Source organism: Lipotes vexillifer, unplaced genomic scaffold (assembly GCF_000442215.2).
Source record: "Lipotes vexillifer unplaced genomic scaffold, Lipotes_vexillifer_v1.1 scaffold3224, whole genome shotgun sequence".
In the NCBI taxonomy this organism is placed as follows: domain Eukaryota; kingdom Metazoa; phylum Chordata; class Mammalia; order Artiodactyla; family Lipotidae; genus Lipotes; species Lipotes vexillifer.
The window spans coordinates 124572-143348 of record NW_006790163.1 but is presented as its reverse complement, the minus strand read 5'-3'; the positions used below and the strand labels follow the sequence as shown (position 1 = coordinate 143348).

The 18777-nt window shown below is 48.8% G+C and overlaps 1 protein-coding gene across 1 annotated transcript in view; it reads left to right on the top strand.

The window, feature by feature from the left end:
- Positions 1–18777, top strand: part of WWC3 (WWC family member 3) — a 121998-nt gene that overhangs the window by 31233 nt on the left and 71988 nt on the right. The window contains exons 2-3 of the mRNA XM_007463251.1: positions 12065–12174; positions 15652–15855. Coding sequence (XP_007463313.1) covers positions 12159–12174; positions 15652–15855 — 220 coding nt within the window. The 5' untranslated portion in view covers positions 12065–12158. The remainder of the gene's footprint in view (positions 1–12064; positions 12175–15651; positions 15856–18777) is intronic.

Here is an 18777-nt window from a genome sequence, read left to right as displayed (position 1 = left end):
CCCCCCGGTCTTGCCACTTCTTAGGTGCCCGTCCCTGAGCTCAGTTTCCTCCTTAGGTAAAGTGGGGGTGGTTATGAGGGACCCACCTTTTTAAAATTGTCATGCTGATTAAAGAAGTTTCTCCCGTCCCTCTGAGCACAATGCGGGCTTTGCCTGGGGGGGCTGGCGGCTGTGACTGCACACTTTCAGCAGTGTCTGCACAACCTACAGGTGGTAGGCGGCAGCCCTGTGCATTAAACACGGTGGTTCTTGTGTGACTGGATGCAGCCACCTACAGGTATATCCTGCCTGGAGCGCTGCCTTGCCAATTACTGCTCCGGAAAGTAGGAGACCACTCTGTATCACATGTGCAATGGAAAGAAAAGTGTCATGACATAGTATGTACGTCCTACCCTTGTGAGGTGTGATGTGCTCCAGTATTTTCTTTTTAAACCAAAACACTGATTGGGACCTACTCAATCAATTTCACTGCTCACTGATGGGCTGTGGCTGTAGCATGAGAGCGTGACGTAGAGTAATGTGACAGATGAATACAGAGGATTGGGAATGATGGTTTAGAGAATGTTTCAATATGTGTCCAGCTATTTGGAAGACGTCCAGGACATTGATCAGCCATGACTTAGAATTTGTGGATCAACATCGCCAGATGTGTGTAACATTTTGACGTGAGTGAGAGGACAGTCACCTATGTCCTTGGATTTTTTTTTCTTCTCCCCAGTGTTTCATATGACTTGGAGTCCTGACATTGTTTCTGCCTACTGTAAATGAAGTACTTATTAGGAGTCGCAATGTGTGTGTGTATTTTTTTAACACAGCTTTTAGTAAGGTGTTAATTTACATCCCACAAAACTCACCATTTTAGTGTAGTTAAATGAGTTTTAGTAACTGTATACAGCTGGACCACCATCACCAGGATGTTCGGTTTTAGAACATTTCCATCTCCCATCCCCCACTTTCCCACTCTGGTCCCTGATAGCCACTGATCTGCTGATCTGCTTTCTGCCTGTGTATTTTGGAATGCCTGCTTTTCCGGTTCCTCTTTGTAAAAGGCGGGTTCCGGAAGTCAGACTGTCCTGGGAGTTGTTGTTTCTCCACCCACCTGTGCTGAGAACCGCATTGGCTGGGGTTCTCCCTGGTGGCTAGTCGGCCTGGTCAGGAGCCCAGGGAGGAGGAGCCATTGGGGTCCATCGGGAGGGGGCTAGGTTCTGAGGGCTGGTCTGTGCATGCTTGGGTGGGCGCGGGGGCTTGGAGGGCAGCTGCAGAGTATTGGAAGGCCCAGAGCTGACTCTGGGTCTCCTTGCGAGGGCCCTCCAGTCTGCACTGGCTCTCCTTCCTTAGCGCTGTGCATCCAGGGTGCCATTCGTAATGCGACAAGCCCGCCTTTCCTATGGCGCTGGTAAACAGATCTCGAGCACCTGTTCCTCCCGCCCCCGAAGAGGAAGCGGTGCATCCGTCACGCAGCAGCCCACTTTCTTGGATCCAGTCTCTCAAGCCTCAGATCTGCACACCTGCTCATGAGCATATTCTGTCGAGGCAGAGACGTGTGAGAACAGCTCTAGAACTGCCGTGGACATGTATTTGGTGGCAGGCTCCATTCGCCCTTAATCGGGTCTTGTCTGTGACTCACCCTGTGTGTGCAGCTGAGCACCTACTGGGGTGCGCCCTGGAGCTCTGTGGGGGCAGGTCAGAGTGGGAGGAGTTGCCATTCTTGCCCGGAAGGAACAGATGCTACGGGAGACGCGGTGTGAACAAATAACCACCTTCTACTTAGAGTCTCAGTAGCTGTCCCAGGAGGAGAGCGAAAGCGCCGGCCGGCCCGGGGCGGGGCAGCTCACCCCCTGCTGGGGTGGGCCGGGTCTGGGCAGGAGGAATCTGGGCCAAGTCCTGGAAGGCGCATCAGGACTTGAACAGGAAGGGGCGGGAGGGAAGCATGGGAAAGGGAGAGAACTCTCCAAGTTTGGGAATAGCTGTTCCCGCGGGGCTTGCTGGGAAGGCGGATGGGCAGCCAGGGGCGGAGGGAAGGGAAACAGTTCCCTGCAGGATGTTTTGTGGTCTTAGAAACCTGACTCTTTCCAGATCCCCACCAGGGACTTGTAGAAGACAGTGGCTCAGGCTGGATGTTTCTTAAGTGGTCTCAGTCTCAGCCAGTGGACTTTGCCGCGGTCCTTCGTAGAATCAGACTGTCAGAGAACGAGGTGAGGTCCCGGAGCTATGCTGTCCAGCGCGGTAGCCGCAGCCAGATGGGCAACTGGGCGCTTGAGATATGCGAGCCCGGCAGGAAGTGAGCTCACAGTGTAAAACACACACCGGCTTTCAGAGACTTAGAGACTTCATACCAAAAAAGGATGTCAGGGCTTCCGTGGTGGCGCAGTGGTTGAGAGTCTGCCTGCCGATGCAGGGGACACGGGTTCGTGCCCGGACCGGGAAGATCCCACGTGCCGCGGAGCGGCTGGGCCCGTGAGCCATGGCCGCTGGGCCTGCGCGTCCGGAGCCTGTGCTCCACAACGGGAGAGGCCGCAACAGTGAGAGGCCCGCGTACCGCAAAAAAAAAAAAAAAAAAAAAAAAGGATGTCAAATATCTCATTTATAATTTTTATAATCATTACATGTCAAGTTGATAGTATTTTGGATGTACTGTGTTAAATAGAAAATATTATTAAAATAATCTCACCTGTTTATTTTTACCCTTTTAAATGTGGCTACTAGAAATTTTTTTAAATTAATTAATTAACTTTTGGCTGCGTTGGGTCTTTGTTGCTGCGCGCCGGCTTTCTTATTTTAGTTGCCACGAGAGAGGGCTACTCTTCATTGCGGTGCGCGGGCTTCTCTCATTGCGGTGGCTTCTCTTGTTGCAGAGCACGGGCTCTAGGAGCGCGGGCTTCAGTAGTTGTGGCACGCGGGCTCAGTAGTTGTGGCTCGCAGGCTCTAGAGCGCAGGCTCAGTAGTTGTGGCGCACGGGCTTAGTTGCTCTGCGGCATGTGGGATCTTCCAGGACCAGGGCTTGAACCCGTGTCCCCTGCATTGGCAGCGGATTCTTAACCACTGCACCACCAGGGAAGCGCTAGAAATTTTTTAGTTAAGTATGTGGTCCTCACTGTAAATATTTCTGTTGCGACAGCACTGCTCTAGAGAATTCTTTTTACTAACTGGGCTGAAGTTTGTCTTTATTTTAGTCTAAGTTGTATCATTAGAGCCTATATTTGAGGTGAACAAAGTGTTTTCACTTATCTCAGGATTGTGCACTTGATGGGCTTGGTGAGAAATTCTTTTTCTATCATTTTCAAGGTGGAAGACCGTCCTGGGTGAGGTGCTCAGGCAGGTGACTGCGATCAGCTGCCCCTCTGGCTGTGGTTTCCTTTGGGTGGTAGACTTGCATCTTGGCCTGTGGGCAGCTTGCTCAGCCCTGCATTCTAGCATCTCAATCCCAGGCTTTTAAACTGTGTTCCACTCGTACAATATTATTCTGCTACATCAGAATAATACTGACATTCCCCCAGTTTTTAGAGGAAAAACTAGCGTGGAAGGAAAATGCATGTTTATGGAGTATGTATAAGTCCCCCAAACCTTGATATTGGTTACAGCCTTTCAGACCCACCACCCCATAGTAAAGATGAGAAAACTGAGGCACAGCCAGGCAGTCATTTGCCCAGGCTCATCCTCACTAGTAAGTGCTTAAAGTATAGTTGCCTCAGTTGGAAGTTTTTCCTCCCATGATGTTTTTACAAGTTGTTGCAGTGTCTGTCCATTGTCAGCGTGATTCAACAAAACATACACTGTACGACTTTACACTTATTCAGTCACCAGCTCGTGGTCTTTTTCAGGTGTTGTGACTTCGGTTCACCAGTGTCTGAACCCGTGTGAGAACTGGTAGGATCGCTGGTGAGGTGGAGCCCCCAGGAAGTTTGCTGGTCGTCTGAAATACCTTCTAGATTGGTTTGCCTTTGGACACTTTATTCTTTGCTGGAGGAAAGAACATCTTGCCAGAATCTCGCCCCTGTCCACCCTGGACTCTCCCTTCCTGGTGGAAAGGCCCACACTCAGGAAACCATAGTGTAGATGAGAAGTGGACTTGGTCGGTAGAGAATCAGAACAGAGGATGTGGGAGGTCTTCAGGGACATTTCATCACGCCCTGTGGCCTACTGAACCACCTTTCTCCCTTGCTAGGATGTATCTGCCTAAGGAGAGCTGTTCGAGGGAGGAGTGATCCCGTAGCACCTTGGCCTCCTGAGCCCTGTTTTTCTTACAATTTAGGCTTTGCGAGCTCAGTCAGATTCTAGTTTGCCCTCTTCCAGTTGTTCCTTGACTACTGATTGGCTCCATTGTGGTTTTTATATGATATAAGTTTCTGAAATTGGCCTGATTAGCTTATCAAACAGTTTAATGAAGACCTGTTGTATGTGAGGGCTCTGGCTCTCTAAAAAGACGAATTAGAGAAACAGAATCCTTTTTCTCAGGGAACTCACAGACCAATAGGGGAGGCAGCCATATCAAATAATGATTACAGAGTGATAAGTGCTGTCACTTATTCCAAAGTGTTAAGTGCACTGGCTTCTCATTGTGGTGGCTTCTCTTGTTACGGAGCATGGGCTCTAGGCGCACGGGCTTCAGTAGCTGTGGCTCGCGGGCTCTAGAGCACAGGCTCAGTAGTTGTGGCGCACGGGCTTAGTTGCTCCGTGGCATGTGGGATCTTCCCGGACCAGGGCTCGAACCTGTGTCCCCTGCATTGGCAGGCGGATTCTTAACCACTGCACCACCAGGGAAGCACCCAGACTGATAATATGTAATGAAAAAAAAATTTCTAAGGAAACAGTCTTTTCACATGGAAACCACAAATGTAATTCAAGAACAATTCTAAGACCACGCTGAATTCGGGTCACTCATGCTACAGTAATACACTGAAATGTCAATTGCAACGTTTAGACTGAGTTCTAGGTGTGGTTACTCTTTACCCTAATTTCTAGAATTGAGACTAGATGACAATTGCCAAATCAAGTATATGCGTGTTCTGTAAATAATAAATGTGATTATTTGAATGACTTTTCAGGACTAATGTGGCAGGCTTGTGGTGTATTCATTGCTGTTTTAACTATGCTGTTTTTGTGTAATTTCAGGGAGTTCAGGGACCCACTCCCTGCTAAGTGAGAACCCGGCTCTTGGGTGTCAGTGTGCCACCACTGGAGCTGGAGAAGCACTGGCACAGCAAACAGGGTGTAATTCACCACGTAAATAACCACAAACAGCTGGGTCGTGTCCTGGCGGGCTCTGAGACTCGCTGTGAGCCACGCGTGCCAGAAAACGTGAGGGAGTCATCATAATTTCTCGAGGATTGGTTTGGAATGAAATTGAGATGAATAGTATCCTAAGCATGAATGGGAAATACAGAGATTATCTTGTTCCAGGAGACTGGAAAGTGTAGTACAGGCACCATAGGATTACCCTGGCCTCCTTTTGGTAAAGAAAATGTGTTCAGAACCAGCGTTTGCACATAGACACAGAGAACAGAGTACTGGTCACCAGAGGGGGAGGGGGTCGGGGGAAGGGCTAAATCAACGCATGTCAACTGTATGGTGATGGATGGAAACTTAAAATTTTGGTGGTGAGCACGCTGTAGTGTATGCAGAAGCCGAAATATGTTGTACACAGGAAACATATTGTTATAAACCAGTGTTACCTCAATTTAAAAAAAAAGTCTCACCATTAGAAAGATTGTGTATCATCCAAATAAATTCATTTGCCTTCATGGATTGAACAGAAAGAATCATTGCTCATACTTTGCTCTCTTCTCTCTGCTCTCACCTTCTGCTGCCCACGTTTACTTTTCTGCAATTCAGGGCAGTCAGTGTCAGATATTCCAGCCCCCTGAGCGTGGCCGGGAGGGAGGACATGGCTTTTGAGGCACTGGGCCACCGCTGCCAGCTCCACCCGCTGTCAGCCCTGCAGTCTCTCGGTGGATGTCTGCTCGGCAGAGTGATGGCCTCCCCAGGTGTCCATGTCCTGTGCTCCCTGGAACCTGTGAATATGTTACCTTCCATGGCAAAAGGGACTTTGCAGATGTGACTAAATAAAGGATCTTGCAATGGGGAGGTGATCCTGGATGATCTGGGTGGGCCCAGTGTAATCTCAAGGGTCTTTCTGAGTGGAAGAGGGAGAACCAGAGAGATGGCATCCTGAGAAAGACTCTACCGGCCGTGGCTGGCTTTGAAGATGCAAGAAGCCGCCGCGGATGCCAGTAGTCTATTACAGACACTGGTTTTAGTTCACTGAAATCAGTCGGACTCCTGATCTCCGGAGCTTTAAGATGACAAATGTGTTGTTTAACGCCACCAAGTTTGTGGCAATTTGTCACAGCAGCATAAGGAAACTAATAGCGTCTGAAGCAAGTCTGTTGGAGGTTGAGGGGGAAGCAGGAAGGGGAGTGGATGGAGCTGGTCTCCACGCTGTAACTGAAGAGGCTGCACCCAGCGAGCATGACCCCGTGACTTTGGTCGGATCACCCCCATTTTTTTTTTAATGTTTATTTATTTGGCTGCACCGGGTCTTAGTTGCGGCGTGCAGGATCTTTAGTTGGGGCATGCATGTGGGATCTAGTTCCCTGACCAGGGATTGAACCTGGGCCCCCTGCATTGGGAGCACGGAGTCTTAGTCCCTGGACCACCAGGGAAGTCCTCACCCCCATTTTAAAGATTAGGAAACTGAGGCAGGCCCAGAGAGAGAAGGAATGACTCATGCAAGGTTTCATGGAAGTAAATGACTCTCTGGGAACTGGTGCTGGCTGAGATGGCCCAGTGCCACTTCTTAAAGAGCCCCGCAGGATGCAGCAGGCAAAAGGGAACAAAAAGAAGCCCGTGTCTGTGTCCTCCAGCATTCTCTCCCTTCTTGTGGACCAGTTCTGGTAAGAACGGCCAGCAAACCATATTCATGTCCTCTGCTGAGGCCAAGAAGAGCCGTTTGTGAAGCGGGGAATCTACGGTGGGAAGATCTGTGCGGGGCGGTTGAGGGCAGGGAGAGCTGGCAGCTCCAGGTTGCTGTTGCTCAGATAGGAGGAGACCAGTGAGAACTGGCCGCGTGGGGGCCTTCATGTCCCACTGCAGAGTGGACTTTGCTGTGGGAGGACACTGGTGCCCGGCTTCTGAGCTCATCGCACACTTCCCCCACAGCCTGAAGATGCCGGGGAGCTTACGCTGCACTCCCTACCTGCTTGTTCTTTGAAAGTGAAGCACGGTCGTGCCATCCAGATTTGTCCCGAGCCCTTGAACAAATGCATTCAAGATATCCCTAGAGGGTGATGAGAAAGGCCATCTTTCACTTCACTGGTAGGAGTGTATGCTGATGCTCAAGCACCTTGGCAGTATACATCAGGTGTTTGGCGTGAGCTCATGTCCATGATTTCCAAGAAAGAGCAGAAAATTGGAACATACCTAAATAGATGACTTGAGGTGTGCCTGGTAAAAAAGTTATGGTTTACTGCATATGACGGAAGGTTCTAAAATGATGGAAAGCGATGGTGACAGAGACTTAAAGGACATGAGGAAATACACAAATGAAAAAAATTAGTGTGTGAAATTGTATCTAGTATGATATCGGCTGTGGAAAAATGTAGGAAAATAAGCTAAACCATGAATCCAGGGCTTCTGGATTATAGGTGATTTTATTTCCTATGCTTTATACTTTACTGTACGAATTTTTTACGTTGACTTCACAGTAAGGAGAAAAGACCTTCATATCCTTCAACCCCATAAATTTACTTCTGGGAATCTTTCAAAGAAAATAATTGTAAATACAGATTACGAGCTATATGCACAGAGATGTTCCTTTCATCATAGTTTTTTTTTTTTTTTTTTCTTGCGTTATGCGGGCCTCTCACTGTTGTGGCCTCTCCCATTTGCGGAGCACAGGCTCCGGACGCGCAGGCTCAGCGGCCACGGCTCACGGGCCCAGCCGCTCCGCGGCATGCGGGATCCTCCCGAAACGGGGCACGAACCCGCGTCTCCTGCATCGGCAGGCGGACTCTCAAGCACTGCGCCACCAGGGAAGCCCTCATCATAGTTTTTTAAATTGAGATGTAATTCACATATACTATAAAAGTCACCATTTAAAGCATGCTGTTTACTAGTTTTTAGTATACTCACTAAGTTGTGCAGCCATCATCCACTATCTAATTCCAGAACATTTTTATCACCCCCTAAAGGAAGGCTAACCCCTTAGCAATCACTCCCCATTCTCTCTTTATCTCCAACCCCTGACAACCACTGATCTACCCTCTGTCTCTATGAATTTGCCTGGTCTGGACATTTCTTGTAGATGGATGCATACAACATGTAGCCACTATGTCTGGCTTTTGTCACCTGGCACAGTGACTTCAAGGTCCATCCATACTGTAGCATGTGCCAGTACTTCATTCTTTTTTTATGGCTGAGTAATATTCCATTGTCTGGATAGACCATGTTTTATTTGTCCATTCATCAGTTGATGGCCCTTAGTTTTCACCTTTTGGCTATGGCGAATAATGCTGCTGTGGACATATGTTTTCGTTTCTCTTAGGTGTACACCTGGGTGTAGAATTACTGACCCATATGGAAACTGTGTTTAACTATATATTTGAGAAATTGCTGAACTATTTTCCAAAGCAGCTCTCATGAATATTTACACTAGTGGAAATTAGGAAATAGTGTAGCTATCAATAGTAGGAGAGTACTTAGGTAAAACATATTAATCCCCTTAATGAACTGTTTGTAAAAATGCAAGTTATTTATTCTTAGACCGGGTGCTGGGGGTTCAAAGGCAGCTGAGACAGGGTAATTGTTCTCAAGGAGCTTAATCTATTCAGTTGTTCCAGGTGATGTTTACAAATAATTTATAACAAGCGGGGACAGAATACTTAGGCTATAGTGTTAGGCCATCTTGAGTAATTTTTGGAGAGACTCAAGGTATGAATTATTAAGTAAACATGTTACAAACTTAAGTGGAAAAGGCAGGGGAGAAAATTGTGTATACTGTATGATCATGAATATGTCAGAAAAAGACGAATAAAGAGAACATGTAGAAAAAAGATGGAGGAAGACACATCAAAATAGGAATAATGGTTGTTTTTGAGTGGTGGTGTGCATGGACATTTCTCTCCTATTTAGGTGTATTTCCTAAACTTTGCGTAATAGAAACAAAATTACCCCGGGGTCTGTGTGTGGTGATCGTAGGAAGGAGTTGGGAAAAATCTAGCATCAAGTTTTTGGGGAGATGAGAACTCAAGAGCCTGGACTGGCATACCTGTGGGTGACAGGACAATAAATTTAGATATCCTCAATGCTCTTATTGAAAATCATGCCCAAATTTGTCTACATACAATGAAGTTACAGCTATCTGGAAGTCTGGAGGGTGTGTCATCCTGATAAATAGGTGGATGAAGCAGAAGTGCAGCATAGATGTTTCTCGGTGTGATGGATGAAGCCAGGGAGTGGGTGTTTCTCCCGCTGTCAGCTGCTTCCTTTGCTGCCTTCTTCCTGCCCAAGGGCCCCCGTCCTTGCCTTCTAGTTTTACGTCTTCTGTCTTTTGGGAGCTGGAAAACTTCTTCATTGAGCCTGTTCGAACTGCTGTCAAGTGAGTAAAGGGTCTCCAAGTGTGAGCCCTGTGGACAGAGGAGATGAACAGCAAGGACTTGATAACTTCTCCTTGCTCGTGGTGCGAGCTGGACTCCGAGAGGCATGACTCGTCATCTGCTTGCTTCAAAGTACTGATTCTGTGGATGATCATGCAAAGTCCATGCTCTCTTTAGAGAAGTGGAATCAGAGACATACGGATTCTATATCAGGCCAAAATAAAATTTACCAAAATGGTAGACGTGTCAGTTTATTTTTAGAAGAAAGAGTATGGAAGTGTTATTTTACTTACTTGCGTTGTTTATTGGATAGAAAATTGAAAATATGAACTTGCAATAGTTTTATAACAGTTGTGAGTTGTAAAGTAAATGAATTGGGCTCAGCAGCGCTAGAAGGTCAGGCTTCCCACATATGTATATATACTTTTTTTTTTTTTTTTTTTTTTGCGGTACGTGGGCCTCTCACTGTTGTGGCCTCTCCTGTTGCGGAGCACAGGCTCCGGACACGCAGGCTCAGCGGCCATGGCTCACGGGCACAGCCACTCCGCAGCACGTGCGATCTTCCCGGACCGGAGCACGAACCCGTGTCCCCTGCATCGGCAGGCGGACTCTCAACCACTGTGCCACCAGGGAAGCCCTATACATATTTTTAATTTATTTATTTTACTTTTAGCTGCGTCAGGTCTTCATTGCTGCACGGGGCTTTTCTCTAGTTGTGGTGAGCGGGGGCCACTCTGTTGTGGTGCGCGGGCTTCTCATTGCCGTGGCTTCTCTTGTTGGAGAGCACAGGCTCTAGGCGCATGGGCTTCAGTAGTTGTGGTGCACAGTCTTCAGTAGTTGTGGCTCATGGGCTCTAGAGCGCAGGCTCAGCAGTTGTGGCGCACGGGCTTAGGGGCTACGCGGCATGTGGGATCTTCCCGGACTAGGGCTCGAACCCGTGTCCCCTGCGTCGGCAGGCGGATTCTTAACCACGGTGCCACCAGGGAAGCCCTTCCCACCTATATTTGTCTATTAAATGAGATCATGTATGTCAAGATGCTTAGAACGTGCCCGTACTTGGGCATCTTTCTCTAGGCTTACGCGTGAATCTAGAATAGCAGAGTTGTGCTCAGGACGCAGTTTATCTTCAGGTAGCATTTGTTGTGGCTTGGTCCCATTCAGGACTTGAGTCACGCACAACAACCTGCCGTTACCTGTTTGACTTGGAACCACGCCGCCACCACACCATTTCTGACCCGTAAAGGAACTGTGCTGCGGACACTGGTGTTTGGGGCTGGGACCAACACTATGCAGTAGGCTCATCTTGTGATGTCGTGGGGTTTTGAGCGCATCGTATTTGAGAGGATTTCCCTGGTGTGTTTTACCTTCTGTATATGTATTTCTGTTTTGATATTGACTCTGACTTCTTAAAACTATTGTTTAAAACGAAGATGAGTTCAATCAGTGCCGTTCTGATAGTGTTTATCAATTTCTAAAAGCTCCTGGGAGAGACAGAGCTTTGTTGTTGAACCAGTTTGGGGAAATAACATGTTCAAAATTCATACTTGTCTTGTGGGGCTTGGCGTTGGTTGTGGTGTCTCACTTTCCTGGGGCCAGAGACTGGAACAGAGATGTGGGAAGACTGAGTTAGTGAAATTTAGGTTATCAGATTCCCATGCATACCAGTCAATGTGCATTTATAGAGACAACTGAATACATAGCTGCCTGGACTCAGACGATTATAGGGGCAGCTTGTTTTATGCCACAGCTGTCTTGTCAATCAATGTGATGGTGGGGTGTAGGGGCCGGGGAGGTTCTGCTTAAACCCATCTGGAAAACCTTTCCTTTATCTATCTGTGTCAAGCCAAGCTTTCCTTGATCAGATTTACTTCAAGGAGGATCCTTTGCAGTTTCTGATTCCTACTGTGTAAAGAATACAGGCAGTATTTAGTAGGCATCTCCTTGTATTGTTACCATGCTTGTTTGGCTTTTTGCCTTTGGTCAGTGGTTAACATTTAACTCCTTCACTTATGACCACTGGTAGATGAAACTTACAAATACATTTTAGATACATTTAAGCTGTAATTTACAGAAACTGAAAGTTGTGAGGGGGGAACATTTGTCAGGGAATGAGAACATAGGTGCTCTCCTGTTGTTGTGGCAGAGCGACATTCCATTGTCATCACCTCATTAAACATACAGCTTGGAAGAAGATGCTTGTTTTTCCTGTTTTGTAACTGTCAGTATCTGTTTTTGCTGATATTTAAAGTTGCAGTGTGGGATAGTAATGCTTTTAACTGTGAGTGTACTGATACTGTTACTGATGATTAGTGAGGCAAAGCCAGTGAGTTAGTTTTCCAGCCAAATAGTTGGAGCAAAAGCAGTCAATTAGATAATAATTTTGTATTGAAACCGAATTCTAGAGTCGATTCAGCAAACTTACATGAAATTGACCTCACTTTCAAATTTGCTTTCATAATTTTATTTTGCAGGATAACAAAGCCATTGACCTTTGCCGACTGTGTTGGGGATGAACTTCCTTTAGGATGGGAAACTGTATATGATAAACAAATTGGAATTTATTACATGGACCACATAAATAGTAAGTACAGTGCCACACTTGAGTTGTTACCTATGAATGAATTTTCATATTGATCCCACGATAGCTAGGAACTCTTTTTGTAGAGTGAAACAATTGTTGCTCTCCAATGCGGCACTAAACTGGATTTTTGTCAGTGTCCCCGGCAGTGTTGATTGGCTGAGTTCTTCAAAGAGTGAAGAAGCTGTGTGGCCGCCTGGCTTGTGCGCTGCTCAGGGCCGCATGGAACATGTGCAATGCAGAGTTTGAATACCTAAAAGAAGGAATACATTCCCCAGGCAGTTTAGTAATAGAAATCTCTCTCAAAATGAGAAGGGTGTTTCTAGCAGAGTGAAGTTTACAAGTTCTTGGAACAATAAATGCCCAAGTGGTTACCTTAACTTCATTTTGTCTTATCCCTTTGATTTTAGCTTTAATATACCAAACATTTTGGAGCTTTGTGAAGGGAGAAAATGATGTAAAGACCACAGCTAAAATAATGGGTCCTTGACCATGCCAGCCTTCTTGGTAGAATTGTTGGGAGCAGTGGTTCTCACCTGGGGCTGGTTTTGCTTCCCAGGGGCACATGGTAGTGTCTGGGGCATTTTTCATGGTCATGCCTGGGAGAGGTGCTCCCGGCATCTGGTGGGTGGAGGCCAGGGATGCTGCTCCCCCTCGAGCAGTGCCCAGGACTGCTGAGCCGCCTGGGGTGTCCGTGGTGCCGAGCTGACACGCTGCTTCCCCGGGCAGCATTTGGTTCTGGGCCTTCTGCGCCCCGCCCTCCTTGCTCTCTGCCGCCTCCTCAGCCTTCCTCCATCTGGGACCAGCTGGGGACCCATTTCTCTCTCAGATTCACATTTCTTCACTCCCCCCTTTTCGTTCTAGCTGCCTAGTGTTTCTGTCATCGTCATTACTGCTGGGGATCCGAAGTTGCCCTTGTTGTGCTTTCTGTCCTTCAGTTTGTTGAGTGCGGGGGAGGCTGGGGGCGGGGTGCCCAGCATGTGACTGACGAAGCTCCTTCCACGCTCAGTCCCACGGCTCCTCCTGTCCCCTTAGTGTGATCGACCCGGGCTGGTACCTTTAGGGCTGATTTCCTGCATTGTCACCTGCCGGGCGGCCTCCGGAGTTCAACGTTTGGAACTCTGAATGGCAAGGCGTCCTGGCTGGTTCCTGGGGCAGGGGAGTTTCCGATCCGTACCCTCAGCCTTCATGTGACTGCGGCTCTCACCCAGGGATTGGGCAGTGGGCTGAGTGCCACCCTGGCCCTGCTGCCCTCCCCGGCGGTTATGCCAGTGGCAGGAGGGCTTCCGGGTGGGTCCGCCGCCCTCCCTCTGGCCCGGCTGGCCCGGTGCCCCTGGGCTGCATGCGGCCGGGCTGTCTGGCCTTTGGGGCCACCTTCCCCTTGCTGTGGGCCTCTCTGGGCTCGGGCGGCAGTGCTGAACGGCACAAGCATCTGCCTTACACAACGTTTTTGGAAGCCGCCTGCCTGCCGCCGAGGCCCAGGACTGACCCGTTCTGGCTCGTCTCTCGTAAATCCCGCTTGCTCCTCCCTCTGTGTCCCCTTCTTTGCCGCTGGTGTGCCTTGCTCTCCTGCTGGCTGAGTCACAGCAAGTGTCACAGAGCACCTCTGTATGCTGGCCACTCTTGAGGCCCTGGGGACACAGGAAAGTGAGACCCAGGCTCCACCATGAGGATTCAACATGACATGCTAGACTTGGCCATGAACCCGAAAGCCGAAGAATCACCACGGACTTTCTTCTGGCCCCCTTGAGTATAACGGATGACCCAGCACCGTGGGGGATGTGGCTGAAGACATCAGCTCCAGGGTCATACCACCTCCTCCCTCTGAGGCCTTCAGGGAACCCAACTCTTTTTTTTTCCCAGGAGCAAAAAAGATTATTATTGTAACAATTAGTACATGTGCCAGAGACCCCATTCCAGAAAACTTGCTCCTGAGAATCTAACTCTTGATAGCACAGCTTTATAGCTCTCTAAAGGCACAGGACCTGGGGAGTCAAATATTAAGTTGGAACTGTGCAGATTGATGGTGACGTGAGGGACCAGAGGGGCCCTTCGTGGATCACCTGCAAGGTTCCCAAGACTCTCGGGTGCACTGGACAGAGTGCGAACGATGCCTGTCGGCCGGGGTGAGTCTCATGGCTGAATCAACGTCAGAGACATCCGGGCACTTATAACAGCTGTGACTCTGTTCGTGCCCCCTCGGCCCACTGAATCTGGACTCTGGGGCTAGGTCAGGACCCCGGTTTTTGTTGTCTTTGTTTTTTATTTCCCCATGGGAGCTTTTAAGGCCCAGAGAGGCTTTCTAGGAGGGGCCCTGGGGTAGCAGCGTGAAGCTGGGTAGGGGATGTTGCTGGGAGGGGGTTTAAAGAGGAAGGACTTACTTGAAACATCCTAGCAGGTGCTCTTGTGTGTATGGGGCAAAGATAACCTAAAATTTACAACCTTGTGCTTTAAAAAAGGCCATGTGTTAGAGAGTCGGAGGCAGAGTTGGGAAGGTCACTTTGGTGAGCGCACGGAGAATGGCTTTTGGTGGGATGAGGCAGGCAGCCTGCGTGTTTTTGGAGAGAGATCGTGAGGGTCTGATTGAAGTAAGGGGAGAAGGAGAGAAGGCGTACGTCGGCCACCGTGATACACAGGGGCAGGAATTGCCAGTTGTGGATGACCCATGGAGTGCTGTGCGTGGGGAAAGGAGCGCGCGAGTCCTCTGAGGGCGAGTCCCAGGCTGGCTCAGTGGGTAGATCCAGAGGAAGGCGCTCACTCAGAGGGGCAGGCGGGAGATGCAGGCGCTCGTCAGCGTGGCTTCCTCTGCTTTGCTTTGGTTTGTGTAGTGAAAGGGCACTGTGTGAGAATGAGTTCTGCTTTGGACGAATGACTCAGAATTACTTTGCGTTCGTCCAGGTGGAGATGCCTCTAGGAGGGAGGAGGAAGGAAAGGATGGGCGCTCAGGGGAGAGGTAGGAGCTGGAGGTGGGCATGAGCCCTTACGGGAGCTGCTAGAGTGAGAGAGCCAGAGCGGAAAACGGGGGATTTATGGGAAGTCCACGAAGAATGCAGAAGGATGTCGTCTGGCGTGGGAGGTGGGAGAAGGGGAGCGAACCAGTCACGGGGACAGCAGAGCCCACAGCAGCCTGGCTTGAAGAAGGCAGGGAGAGGAAGGTTGGACGTGTGTCTTAGTTTGCCAGGGATGACCTCCTTTGGGTTCATGTCCACCGACATTTACTTAGAGTGTGAAAAGTTGCCTGGACCGTCTTCCCCTCCATGGAGCTGTTGCATGTCTACAGAGCTTTCTTCTCGTCCCGAGCGTGGGTGTGTAAATAGGAGGTGATCTGCACGCTGGGAGGTTCGTTATATAGACGCTTCCATAATGTACCTCCTGGTAGTTAATTAATTTTCTCATCGACTAGTCATATAACTGCAGATTATTGGTCAATGTAAAGATTTTACTTTGAAGTCCCTTATGTTCTTACCCTTTCAATTTCAGAGCTTACCCAGATTGAGGATCCCAGAGAACAGTGGAGGCGGGAGCAGGAACGGATGCTGAAGGAGTATTTAATTGTAGCCCAGGAGGCCCTCAACGCCAAGAAAGAAATCTACCAGATTAAGCAGCAGCGTTTCGAGCTGGCCCAGGAGGAATACCAGCAGCTGCACAAGATGTGCGAGGATGACGGCCGCTCGTACGCCAGCTGTGAGTTCACCGTCCCCCGCGGTTAACACGCGTGACTTCCAAAGCTGTCTCTGCTAAGCTTTTTGCAGACACTGAGCTTGAGTCAGGCAAGACAGCTTCCTACATTTTCTAATCGCAGACTGTTAGGTAGTCAGCCTTCCACACTGGAATCCGACAGTCATTCACTACCGCTCCTTCAGCAAATGTTGATCAAGTGTCCGCCTTGTGCCAGGCAGTGAAACACGGGGGAGCCCAAGAAAGGAGAGGCCCCTGCCCTCACGGAGCTTCCATGCGGGTGGGGAAGGGAGAAAATAAACAAGCACGTTTCAGGTAGTGACACGAAACAGCCTCCTGACTTCTGTTTGTCAGCGTGGAAAAGGGCTTCACCCAGAGATCTCTGCCGCTATTCCTGCTTGTCTGGGGTGCTCCTTGGGAAGGCCATACGATGGTTTTCTTGGTCCTGGATGGAAAGATTCAGGAGCCTCCACACATGTCAAGCCCCTGTCTCTTTGTAGCGTACTTTCTTGGGCAAGACACTGAAGGTGGGGGAGCTCAGTATAACGCGGGGAATCAGGGGAACTCTGTCTGCCCCTCAAGTGAGATGGGGGCACACTGATGTCTTCCAAAGGGGACCCCTCCGAGTTTTGGAGCCTGCCGGACGTGGCCTCCTGTTTCAGGAGGACTCAGCAGATGCTCAGGAATTGAAGGAATCAGCTCCAGTCGCAGAAGCCAAAGCCTCTGGTTACTGACCCAGTCAGTCACTTCCTGAGCCGGTCCCTTCCCGACAGAGTTGTCACGCTTAACTGCCCACTGCAGGTGCTTGCGGCCATGACTGTCCTGCATGCCGGTGAGCTTGGGGAGAGTGTTTGAAGTTGGTACTGCTAGGTTTTATTGTATAGAAACCTGAGTCTGGTTGAGACATGAAGGACTTACCTGTGATGTGACTGCCATGTTGCCAGGTATTTGGCTCTGGTGACACAGCTTTGAACGTTAAAGACGTGGTCAAAGCTTTATCCCATTTTGCAGGTCAGAATGGAGTTGAGGCCAAGGGGCCAAACAACTTTTTCACTGCAGCATACAAGCTGTGAAAAAGAGAGCAGTGGGGGTGGGCTTTGCCTCCGGTAGCAGGAATTGAGATAGCTGTGTCTCCATGTGCCATGAGAGAATGCAGGCTCAGGTATGATGGTATGTTGTTTCCAGGCTGCTTCATCTCTTGTTCTTCAGCTATTGATATGTACTAGTTGGTACGCGGGCCTCTCAATGTTGTGGCCTCTCCCGTTGCGGAGCACAGGCTCCGGACGCACAGGCTCAGCGGCCATGGCTCTTGGGCCCAGCTGCTCCGTGGCATGTGGAATCTTCCCGGACCGGGGCACGAACCCGTGTCCCCTGCATCGGCAGGCGGACTCTCAACCACTGCGCCACCAGGGAAGCCCTTGTTTGTTTCTTTTTAACTGTCCATCAGAATGTGATGGGTCAGCTCAGTGCTAGTTTTTAGAAAAGTGTGGTCTCTTCCTAGTTTTCTTTACTTGTAATGTCTTTCTCTGATTTTGGTATCAGGATAATACTGGGCTTACAGAATGAATTGGGACGTGTTCCCTTCTCCCCAGTCTTTGGAAAGTTCGTGTGGGATTGGTATTAATGCTTTCTTAACAGTTTGATAGAATTCACCAGAAAAGCCATCTGTACCTGAAGGTCTTTGTGGGAATGTTTGTAACTACAAATTCAATACCTCTAATAGATACAGGGCTAGTCAGATTTTCCTGTTTCTTCTTGAATCAGTTTTGGTATTTGTGTGCTTCAAGGAATTCGTCTCTTTCATCTAATCCAAAAATCAGTAAGCTCTTCTGTAAAGGATCAGATAGTGTTTTAGGCTCTGTAGGTCATATGATCTTAGATGCAGCTACTCAACCCTGTTGTTAGACTGCAAAAGCAGCCAGAGATGATACCTAAATGATGTGTGTGGCTTGTTTTTTTTTTTTTTTTTTTTGGTACGCGGGCCTCTCACTGTTGTGACCTCTCCCGTTGCGGAGCACAGGCTCTGGACGCGCAGGCTCAGCGGCCATGGCTCACGGGCCTAGCCGCTCCGCGGCATGTGGGATCTTCCCGTACCGGAGCACGAACTCGTGTCCCCTGCATCAGCAGGTGGACTCTCAACCACTGCGCCACCAGGGAAGCCCCGTGGCTTGTTTTGATAAAAGTATAAAAACAGTAACAAGCTGGATTTGGCCCACGGGGAATCTGCTGAACGCTGATCCAAGCTGTCAAGTTTATGAAGTTTTTTGTAGAATTCCTGCATGATTCTTTCAATGTCTGGACGCTGAGCTGGTGTCCTTTCTCTTATTTGTGATATTAATAATTTGTGTCTTAATCAGCACAGCTCAATGTTTATTGATTGTGTGTAGCATTACAGCGAACTGGCTTTTGGTTTTCTTTCCCCCAATTTCTTGTCTGTTTTCTATTTTATTGGTTTGTCCTCTTTATTATTTCCTTCTTTCTACTTAGTTTGGCTTTAATTTGTTCTTCTTTTTCTACCTTCCTAAATTGGGAGCTTACACCATTGATTTCAGACCTCTCTTTTTTCTCATATAGCCTCTAAAGGTGTAAATTCTCCTCTAAGTACTACTTTAACTGCATCCCACAAATTTTGGTATTTTCATTTTCAGTCAGTTCATAATATTTTCTCATTTTCTTTGAGATTTCTCTCTTGACCCATGGGTTTTTTTAAAAGTAAGTTGTTGGCTTCCCTGGTGGCGCAGTGGTTGAGAGTCCGCCTGCCGATGCAGGGGACACGGGTTCGTGTCCCGGTCTGGGAGGATCCCACATGCTGCGGAGTGGCTGGGCCCGTGAGCCATTGCCGCTGAGCCTGTGCGTCCGTAGCCTGTGCTCCGCAACGGCAGAGGCCACAATAGTGAGAGGCCCGTGTACCGCAAAAAAAAAAAAAAA